This window comes from Apostichopus japonicus, chromosome 17 (assembly GCF_037975245.1).
Source record: "Apostichopus japonicus isolate 1M-3 chromosome 17, ASM3797524v1, whole genome shotgun sequence".
NCBI classification, from domain to species: Eukaryota; Metazoa; Echinodermata; class Holothuroidea; order Aspidochirotida; family Stichopodidae; genus Apostichopus; species Apostichopus japonicus.
In genome coordinates this window covers 1,225,370-1,237,063 of record NC_092577.1, presented here as the reverse complement: position 1 = coordinate 1,237,063, position 11,694 = coordinate 1,225,370, and the positions used below count along the sequence as shown (strand labels likewise).

At 36.5% G+C, this 11,694-nt stretch overlaps 1 protein-coding gene across 7 annotated transcripts in view; it reads right to left on the bottom strand.

Moving 5' to 3' along the window:
* Positions 1-1,349: 1,349 nt before the first annotated feature.
* LOC139984806 (tolloid-like protein 2) overlaps positions 1,350-11,694 on the bottom strand; it is a 50,126-nt gene continuing 39,781 nt past the window's right edge. For 4 of the 7 annotated variants that reach the window (XM_071998870.1, XM_071998873.1, XM_071998874.1 and 1 more), the window contains exons 11-20: positions 11,619-11,648; positions 11,056-11,121; positions 9,975-10,328; positions 8,959-8,988; positions 7,994-8,059; positions 6,949-7,302; positions 5,480-5,509; positions 4,586-4,927; positions 4,343-4,411; positions 1,350-2,837 (exon numbers count right to left, since the gene is read on the bottom strand). In XM_071998870.1, coding sequence (XP_071854971.1) covers positions 2,488-2,837; positions 4,343-4,411; positions 4,586-4,927; positions 5,480-5,509; positions 6,949-7,302; positions 7,994-8,059; positions 8,959-8,988; positions 9,975-10,328; positions 11,056-11,121; positions 11,619-11,648 — 1,691 coding nt within the window. In that variant the 3' untranslated portion in view covers positions 1,350-2,487. The remainder of the gene's footprint in view (positions 2,838-4,342; positions 4,412-4,585; positions 4,928-5,479; positions 5,510-6,948; positions 7,303-7,993; positions 8,060-8,958; positions 8,989-9,974; positions 10,329-11,055; positions 11,122-11,618; positions 11,649-11,694) is intronic. The other 3 variants (XM_071998872.1, XM_071998875.1, XM_071998878.1) reach the window with 1 other exon arrangement.

The following is an 11,694-nucleotide window of genomic DNA, read 5'->3' as shown; positions in this document are numbered from 1 at the left end:
GGGGGCCGGAAGAGGTCTAAAATTGCCTCAATTGTCCCAATTTTCGCAGCACATGCGCTTCCATTCATGCTCTTCAACATGCAAGCCACATCAAACCAGATCCTGATTGATTAAATTTAACAAAAAAGAACAGACTTCCCCTGCTGCTTTTTTTTTTGGCAATTTTCCTAAGACAGGAGAACACTCGAGCGGACTGATATATACTCTAACAGGAGTATGCCACCATAGTGGATAGCCCTTATATGTCACTTTTGGCGTGCCTTAGACGGAGTTGGGTTGGCTAAGTTGGTTGAAGTGGAGAACTGGGGTGACTAAACATTACGGTACGATACTGCAATGAATACAACAATAATAACAAAAGACTAACAGCATTTGTTTGAAATGTAAAGCAAACGTACGTATTTAATATCAAGTTTAACAAAATACAATTATTTTATCATTTCATAGACAATATACTGTATGTTAAACAATATGTTTTATTTCAGGTTAATATATTTGTGTGCAAGTCATTACATTACATACTACTTCCCAGTGACATTTCTACCATCTGTACAGGTATGAGCGACTCGTGTCCTGAAATTTAGCAAAATAGAAATCTGATTATATTGTTATATTGAGAAGAAATTTAAAAGACTTAATTGAAAGTATCTAACAATATTTTAAAGCACTATTTTATATAAATACGTATATATATTTGTATATTTGTATATATATATATATATATATAGATATTTATATATATAGTTATATATATATATATATATATATATATATATATATATATATATATATATATTTCTATATATATTTCTATATATATATATATATATATTGGTGAAAATATAACCAACTATGGATTATTACTATACACAATAGAAATTGGAAAAAAATACAATAGTATCCCTTTTCACTTTAGAGTTATTCCTTTATGGTAATGACAGTTTCCTTCTAAAATTACATTTCTGAAAATTGTCTCTATTTCAAGTTTCCCTTTTTCTTGAATTATAAGAAACCACAGTTATAAGAAAAAATGCCCATTTCTTGAGAAAAACATTCAAGTATTAAGAATTTGTGGTCCGGAATGCACAGAGCAACCACCTTGTTGAAGAGTAATTATGCACCTTTGTTGTATGCCAAGGAAACTCAATTTCACGAGTTCCAAGTTTGAGGCACTAATTCTATATTTCTGTTCATGCTTCCAACCTGTAAAAATAGGAATTTGCTTGTCTTCTTTACTCCTATTGTATTCCTTTAGCTAGTCTGCTTTCATTATTATGTTGCTAACCAGCTGATCAGGCTTGTACCCCCCCCCCCCCCCGTCACTTGCCACTAAACCCCGAGAGTGATCAGCTTATCAGGGTTAATCTTGTCGTTCTACATTGTACATTTCATGTGTACACTTCTAGTATTATCATCCGCGTTATTGTCACCAGGGTTAACCTTGTCGTTCTACATTTTACATTCCATGTGTAAACTTCTAGTATTATCATCCGCGTTATTGTTTACCAGGGTAAACCTTGTGATTCTACATTTTACATTCCATGTGCACACTTCTAGTAATATCATTCTCGTTTATTTTATTTTTTCTGAATCATTTTATTCTGTGCTATATAGTTTATTTCTTCTCTTGTCCCCGATTTTACTTTATCATCTGTCTCGAAAGAGATATTCAAGAGAAAGCAGAGATCACAAAAAAAGGTGAAATCGTTCCTCACTGCGATTCTGTGGAGCAGTCACTGTTACAGAGAAAATTGCGAACAGAATATGTAAGTTACAGTACCTATGTTAAAATGCATTGACGTATGCAAAGTCTCTCTCTAAGTATTGATTAATGTGCCATCCTACATGAATTTCGCGGGTGTTACAAAACGCAACATAGTATTGAGTGGGGCCATAACTATGAAGGCCTTGGTGAAAAAGCAACCGGTTTTACTGGCATACATGAACTATGTGACGGTTATATTTAATGCCAAAACATTGAACTGCGTTAATGACAATTTCCATGGTCAGATATAGACTACAAAGTGTAGTATTTAAAGAACTGAAAATGAACCAAGCTGAAAAAATAACAAAATAGAGGCCCGGCTGTAACTTCAATGGACCACATTCTGAAAAGAGCACCCAGCTAAGTGATATATATCACCATGGAAACAGAGTGAATACCGTAAATTAAATGAATACCACCACAAAAACAGATGCTATAAAACTATTGAAACGTACAAGAAAGTGTATTGCAAGGTTTTGAATAACTTGGTCGTAGTTACATATTTGTTGACATTAAATAGTCCATGTATGAGAGCATACGTCAGGCACTTCACTATACGGTACCTACCGTGCCCACAACGGTACTCAAATCTGAAGACCTTGAGGAATTGTAGACACAAGTCCCATGAGAGCGACAGGTGTACCTTTGTCCTCCCCCCCCCCCCATCCCCACATTCATTTCGTGACATCAGTAACCGATCGATATCACGTGACATCCTCTATCTATTTATCTACCACGCTAACGGTTGCGTTAAAGCCAGGGTGATTGTCTTGTGAGTCTGTGGTTAGTTTTATAACAAACTTGTTTCCCGATGATATTATAAGAGGTGGTAGCGCAGACCCTTGAAATCGCCTTATTGCGGGGGAAGACCCTTCGACTACTACCGAGTCATCGCCGACGTCGAAATTGACGAAACGAAGTTGTAAGGCTTTGTTTTCTATCGATGACCCGATCAAGATAAAATTCCAGCTACATTCGGTATTGGAGGCGTAGTTATAGTCTGGGTAACCCGGTGACGAAAATGTCTTTGGACCGCTTTCCACAGATATTAAAATTGATCCAGGAATGCACGCTGTGGGGAATAATGATAAGCAAGAATGGTCCTTGATTTTCATAAAGCTATATGTCGTGCAGGATTATCACGTTACCAACTGGCCAACGACAGATGCCTACAAGGGTATTTCACCAATTATCATGCACACCCCTTCATTTATCATTGTGATTATTTTTAAAGAATTAATCAATATGGCACTTAGAACGAGATCAGGCACCAGTCAAAGGTAAAATGATTAAGTGATACAACGCCAATTCACCTCTTACCTACACAAAACAGCTTCTCAGAGCTAAGGAGATGGAGCCCCCCCCCCCCCCGGCTTATAGAATGGACATGACTTGCTTTGTGCCTCCCAAACATCAACATACACTTTGCACTAGTAACAGTCATGAGCGAAGTTGGTTGGAAATGAAACATAGTGAAGAACACCCAACGAGCTACGTAACGGGACCTAAAGGTGTCACACAGCAGTGAATTGCTCCCATTGACTTACATACTATACTCGTCACTTTCCAAGGCCGCTAGATCATAGATAGAAGTTTTCAACTGACATGTCCTACCCAACATAATGATATCTGATTGGCTTGGGCTATCAGAGCACATGCAAGTTTTGCCCCTATGACTGTTTAGATTTTGAGCTAGAGAGAGGTCAAAGGTTAGCATAGTGCTCCCCAACCCATATGCCTATGGCGGGCCATCAGTCTCAAATCGTGGGGAATCGACATAGCTGGTATATGTCGATTTAAATTGGTATATGTTGATTTAAATTGGTATATGTTGATTTAAATTGGTATATGTTGATTTAAATTGGTATATGTCGATTTAAATCGATGATATATCGAATTAAGCTGGAATATGTCGATTTAAAATCGGTAGAAGTCAATTTAAGCTGCTGGAAACTGGTATAAGTCGAAGGAAATTGGTATATGTCGATTTAAATCGGTATAAGTCGACTCCCCACGATTTGAGACTGATGGCCCGCCATATCTCTCGCTGTGCCATCTTTTTTTATTTTTAGGCCATCAGTAGTTTATTTCAACCTCTTAGAGATCCAAGCATAAACAACAATGATGATGACTCAGAAAATACCAATACAAATCACTACATTAGGCCACTTCAGGACTATTTTCAGACAATGGTTAACCCTTTAAGTGGGACGTGCACTATTTTAAGTATGGTACGGTACCTTTACAGAGACACGCAACAGACTGCTAGATATGCTAGAATGGTCAAGCTCCAAATGGATTACAATCCATCCACTTTTTTGATTAAATATATTTCAATGGTATTGATAGTTGTATATACAATAATCTTAATTTTGAAGTGAATCATGTTTGACATATTCTGAGCAAGTCAGAGGGTAACAACCAACTTCTCCTTACCTTATACAATGCAGCGATTCTTCTTTCTGCTACACATTACAGTCCCTTTAATGTTAGTGCAAAGGGGTGGGGTAGTATGAGGGGTGGGGTAGTGTGGGGGGGACTTTTCGTGACAATGAGATCAAATGTCGTGATACTCACAGTTATCAGGTGGTGCTATTGGAATTTGTGGTGGCGCGGTTGTCGTAATTTCTGTCAACTGGGCTTGAGCTGTAAAATGAAAGGAGTTAGCTATGTTAAATTGTTAATATTCAAATATACTTATATGCATCATGTTTCGCTTTCAACATTTGACCAATCAAAACAATGGAACGAAGAACATATTAATGTATATAAAATAGAAATAGGACAGAAGCATGCAGATAAGTGAATTGAGATACTTACTTGAAACTGGTGGAATGTAAATATGAGCCAAGATCTCGAAGCCTGGATTTTGGTTGTTAACATTATTACTAGTAAACACCAGATTTACATTAGCTGAGTCGGTTATTATGGGCATCGGTAGATCTGCTCCAGTCAGTTCCACGGTTCGGCCATTGTGTTCAATGCGAAGTAGGTCATCTCCGATGTCAAAGGTCAGGAAAGTTAAAATAATTTGAGAATTGGGTATCGTCGACTGAAGCATCCATTGGCAATTCATGTTTGATGAATATGCATTAGGGTAACCGGGTGACGTCAACGTCTGATTCTGCTCTTGGGTTACGAATGAAAGGTCATCTGAGCATGCTGAAAGTAAAAGCAGATAAATGAAGTCATTTTTATCAGAATATCAAAATATAGTTATTTTATGTTATCATTTATTGTCAGACATGGAAATGAGAAACACTTGAGTGATTATTCAACAAATTTATATCTAACAATACGCGTTCGGTGGGGGTGGGGTGGGGTTGAGGTTGGCATACAGAGGTTAGAGAAACACGCTCAAAGAAACTTTAACAAATGTCATTCCTTGCCCCTTACACGGATGCCTCTGGATCTTTGCAAGTTCCTATACTTTTTCCTTTTCCTGTCATATACTATGCTAATACAATGATATTGTATTTGAGGCGGAGAGACTGGTAACCAACAACTCTAAATATCTTATTTATTAAGTTGAAATCGTCTGATTTTACTAAGTCATGTCTGTTACTTTAATTCAGTAATAGTGTCAAAAAAAAGGAACTGATGTTGGTTAGTATAACTACCTGCTGTCAATTTATCTATACGGTCCTCTTGAAATTCACACATTCAGTGAAAATAAATATACTTCAAAATTGTCAAAGATGGTTGAAAGCTTACCCATGGCTTCCGTAGTTAAAGTTGGTGGCGCTGTTAATAAAAGATATAACAAAATAAAATAAAACTGTTAGCAAACTCAGTGCTCATCCACTACTGAGCCTGTGTAAGAGAATGTGTAAAAGTAAGTTGGCCTTACGTTTCGATCCCAGCAGGATCTTCTCCAGAAGCTCAATGACAAGTAACAGTAACAGGAGGGGCAAAAACACGCACAGAATACAGACAAATTAATAAAACATATAACATAACGTTATTTTGTCCGTAGTATTGGAGTGTTTTTAGAGTGTAATATTTGGAGTGTTAGCTCAGTGGTTAACGCCGGTGCCTTTCAGTCATAAGGTCCCCGGTTCGAGTCACTCCCAGATTAATGTATGTCGTCCAGTTACAGAGTTGTTGACAATTAACAATTCATAATCATGGACGTTAAATATGAATGTGAGAGACTGACTTCGTTCAGCTTGCGGCTTTGATAAGCCAATGAGGCTTCTTCGCGAGTTCCTGCTTGCAGGAGGATCTAATATACGTACAATATTAATGTTGTTGTTGTTCGGTCATATGGTGACTTTACACACTGAAGAAAGAAACTGTTTTCTCACTGATGGCCGTTTTATTGAACAGGGTTTGTCATACAGACAGTAAGGTGTCCGTATGTTTTATGTGATACATAATGTTGTGTCACGTATCGACCGCATGATTCCCTTATGACTTTATGATTATGCAGATAAGAGAAGTACTGTTGTTGCATGCTGATTGGCCATTTTGTTTATATCTCATAACCGAATCTAGTATTTTCATTGGCTGAATAGTAGATGCTTTTGTCACCTCGTGTTGAGATGTGAAAGACATAAGATCTCCGTGCTTCTCATGTAAAATGCATATTAAGTTTTAACCCATTGTATTCAATCAGTGACCAAATAAAGACAAGTAAATCAATATTTTTCATAGTGATTCAATTTTCGTGATTTTGGTCGTTCGATACCCAATTGAGCCGCTACATCTATATTTTTACTGTATATTTTACTGAGTCCGGGATCCGACGCAACATATTAATATACATATACATTTATGAATAAACATTTATGCACCAAAATAAAACATTAAAGGAGAACCACGAGTGTCACAAAGTGAAACTTATTTCCACAGCAGATTATGAAATGTTACGTAAACTCAACAAAGAGAATTGTACTTATGATTATGCATTATGCAGATTAGCCACTTTAACTTCATGGATTGATTTATCCCCCAAAATAAAAGTTAAAGGTTAAGTTGAAGATCTGAGAGACACAAGGTCCATACACAGGGTGTCTTCCTTCCAATGTTGAAAGCATCTGACCTTTGACCCCGTGACCTTTGTACTCAGTTACCACTGGTAACCACATATTTTGATAGTATACTTCACTCGCAATGTCACTACGATTTGATGCCAAAAGCATGATGTAGATATCAAATTCTAATCCTAAAGATAAACTTACTTGTTTCGAGGACAGAAACCAACCGAACTGTCACTTGGAATCCTATAGATGTGATCGCACCATCGGATACAAATCGTAACTGAATATTCTGGTCTTGTGATCTGATAGAGGGCGGTGTTGAAGATCCACTGAACCGTTGGTTTATTTGGCCTTCAGTAGGTATGTTTACCTCAAGATAATCATCTCCCACGTCAAAAAAGACGAATTCTAGTAAAATAACCATATTTTCTGACGCGATACCAGTGACGCTCCACTCACAGTTGAGGTTATTTAAGTAACCCCTAGGGTAGCCGGGACTTGAAATGATCTTAACATCACCAGCTGATAGTATTTGCCCTTGTGAAATATCGCAACCTGAAGAAGAAGAAAAAAATATATAAGTATATATATATATATGTATATATTTATATACATATATAAAAAATATATATATCTAAATATATATATATATATATATATATGTATATATATATATATATATATATATATATATATATATGTCACCAAAAACAGAACTAGTATTGTTCGATATAGGTGACAAACGCCTACAGTGGAATTACGATCTTCCTTACCGGTTTCGAACCTCTGGACATACAATCAGCGTCCATAGCCTAGTGGTTAGGGTGTCCGCGTACAGAGCGGGAGGCCCGTGGTTCGAATCCCGGTGGAGGCTGAAAGTTTTTTCACTGTTCTTGATTTTCCAACTCATTACGATTTTCATTTATATATATATATATATATATATATATATATATATAGCTATATAAATTTAGATATATATATATATATATAGCTATATATATATTTAGATATATATATATATGTGTGTATATATATATATATATATATATATATAGCTATATATATATATATATACATTTACATATATATACATATAGACATAGACATAGAGACATGATCAACATACAATTATCCAGATATACTGATATACATGTGCTCAGACCTCAGACATACAGTTAGATCCATGGATATACACAAAGACAATCCACGATTTTTTTTTATAGATTTGCCTAACAATTCTTACCTGGTAAGCTTCCTGTAGTTGCTATCACAGTCGGTTTGGTAACGGATGGTGAAGTATCCATGCCTCCTGTATAGAAGAAACAATAGACCCAAAAATTACCAAATCAATTGAAAATCAATGTCACCATTTTGCAATTGTAAAATACTAAAACGAACTTGAGATAATATTTTCTTGAATATTTAAGATGTTCTATACATGTGCAATCATAAATAAACAAGAGGAGATTAACAATGAAATCAATCAATTTAAACATTGTGTCAGTGCGGTTGGTTGGAACAAATGTACCTAACGACTTTTAGTTTTTCTATCCATGCTTTATATGCATTGTGCCAAACGTAATTATATTCATAACATGTAGTATACTATGCCAACTTTATGAATATTCATATGATACGCTTTACATAGACGAGATTTCCTGCAACCTCTCTAGACTGGGAACTGATGGATGTTCTTAATTGTATTACTAATTTATTCCCTCGATTAATACACGCAACAACAGAGAGAAGTGGGTGAGTGGCAGGTTTGAATAACAATACGCGTTGGGTGTGTGGCTGGGTTGGTGGAGGGGTTTGTTGGGGGTTGAAGTTGGCATACAGAGGTATAAGAGGAACACGCTCAAAGAAACTTTACAAAGGTCATTCCTTGCCCCTCACATGGAATCATCTGGATCTTTCCAAGTTCCTATACTTTTTCCCTTTCCTGTCATATACTATGTTAATACAATGATATTGTATTTGAGGCGGAGAGACTGGTAACCAACAACTCTAAATATCATATTTACTAAGTTGAAATCGTCTGGTTCTACTAAGATATGTCTGTTACTTATCAGTAATAGTATCAAAAAAGGAACTGATGTTGGTTAGTAACACTACCCACTGTCAATTTATCTATAGGGTCCTCTTGAAATTCACATATACAGTGAAAAAAATATTCTTCAAAATTGTCAATGATGGTTTAAAGCTTACCCAGTGCTTCCGTAGTTATAGCTGGTGGCGCTGTTAATAAAACATGTAACATAACGTTATGTTTTTTTTTATGTAATAGTAACGGTGCTGTTGTTCGGTCCTATGGTGTCTTTACACACTGAAGAAAGAAACTGTTTTCTCACTGATGGCCGTTTTATTGAACAGGGTTTGTCATACAGACAGTAAGGTCTCCGTATGTTTTATGTGATACATAATGTTGTGTCACGTATCGACCGCATGATTCTCTTATGACTTGATGGTTATGCAGATAAGAGAAGTACTGTTGTTGCATGCTGATTGGCCATTTTGTTTATATCTCATAACCGAATCTAGTATTTTCATTGGCTGAATAGTAGATGCTTTTGTCACCTCGTGTTGAGATCTGAAAGCCATAAGATCTCCGTGCTTCTCATGTCAAATGCATATTAAGTTTTAACCCATTGTATTCAATCAGTGACCAAATAAAGACAAGTAAATCAATATTTTTCATAGTGATTCAATTTTCGTGATTTTGGTCGTTCGATACCCAATTGAGCCGCTACATCTATTTTTTTTCTTACTGTATATTTTACTGAGTCCGGGAACCGACGCAACATATGAATATACATATACATTTATGAACAAACATTTATGCACCAAAATAAAACATGAAAGGAGAACCACGAGTGTGCACAAAGTGAAACTTATTTCCACAGCAGGTTATGAATTGTTACGTAAACTCAACGAAGAGAATTGCCCTTATGATTATGCATATTAGCCACTTTAACTTCATGGATTGATTTATCCTCAAAATAAAAGTTAAAGGTTAAGCTGAAGATCTGCGAGACACAAGGTCCATACATAGGGTGTCTTCCTTCCAACGTAGAAGGCATTTGACCTTTGACCCCGTGACCTTTGTACCCAGTTACCACTGGTAACCACATATTTTGATAGTATAATTCACTGGTAACGTCACTTCGATTAGATGCGAAAAGCATGATGTAGATATCAAATACTAATCATAAAGATAAACTTACTTGTTTCGAGGACAGATACCAACCGAAGCCTCACTTCGAAGCCTATAGATGTGACCGCACCATCGGATACAAATCGTAACTGAATATTCCGGTCTTGTGATCTGATAGAGGGCGGTGTTGAAGATCCACTGAACCGTTGGTTTATTTGGCCTTCAGTAGGTATGTTTACCTCAAGATAATCATCTCCCACGTCAAAAAAGACGAATTCTAGTAAAATAACCATATTTTCTGACGCAATACCAGTGACGCTCCACTGACAGTTGAGGTTATTTAAGTAACCCCTAGGGTAGCCCGGACTTGAAATGACCTTAACATCACCAGCTGATAGTATTTGCCCTTGTGAAATATCGCAATCTGAAAAATAAAAATAACCAGAATGAAAAAATGCATTGTGGTTTCGATGATGTAACATTTGCAGTTTTCTTCATGAATGTGACGTAATGTATAGTGAGGGTGTACATGTTTACAAGGTTTTCACAATATGACCAGTGATGACCCCAAATGATGTTTGACCTCCACCAACTACAATAGGCCTATTTAACTCAACGTGGTACTTCTACACACTACGTTAGAGGTCGGCCCAAGCTTCCAGTATTGAGATATCGTGATTACAAGGTTTTCACAATTTGACCCCTGGCGACTTTAAACGACCTTTGACATCCACCAAAACCAATAGACTGTTTGTACTCAATGTGGTTCTTCTACACACTGAATATGAGGTCCTCCCAAGCTTTACTTCTTGAGATATCGTGTTTAAAAGTTTTCATATTTTAACCTGTTGTGACCACAAATGGCCTTTGACATCCACCAAAAACAATAGCCTTCCTTTAGGTAATGTGGTGCTAATACACACCACGTATGATGTTGGTCCGACCTTCCCTTCTTAAGAAATCGTGTCTACAAGGTTTTCACAATTTGATACCTGGTGACCCCAAATGACCTTTGACCTCCACCAAAAACAACCATTGTCTCGTACTTAACGTGGTACTTCTACCCATAAAATATGAATGGGTCTGCTGCCCTTCTAGAGATATCGTGTTTATAAGTTTTTCACTATTTCACCCATTGGGACAATTCTTACTTGGTAAGCTTTCTGTAGTTGCTATCACAGTGGGTTGGGTAACGGATGGTGAGGTTTCCAAGACTCCTGTATAGAAGAAACAATAGACCCGAAAATTACCAAATCTATTGTAAATCAACGTCACCATTTTGCAATTGTAAAATAATGAAACGGGAGGGGGGGGTGGGGTTGAGGTTGAGGTTGGCATACAGAGGTTAGAGAAATACGCTCAAAGAAACTGTAACAAAAGTCATTCCTTGCCCCTTATATGGAAGCCTATGGATCTTTGCAAGTTCCTATACTTTTTCCTTTTCCTGTCATTTACTATGTTAATATATACAATGATAGTGTATTTGAGGCGGAGAGACTGGTAACCAACAACTCTAAATATCATATTTACTAAGTTGAAATTGTCTGGTTCTACTAAATTATGTCTGTTACTTTAATTACCAGTAATAGTGCCAAAATAGGAACTAAAATGATAAGTAACACTACCCACTGTCAATTTATCTATATGGGGCCTCTTGAAATTCACACATACAGTTAAAAAATATAATATTTGTCAAAGATGGCTGAAAGCTTACCCATGTCTTCCGTAGTTATAGCTGGTGGCGCTGTTAATAAAACATATAACATAACGTTATATATATATACATTAAT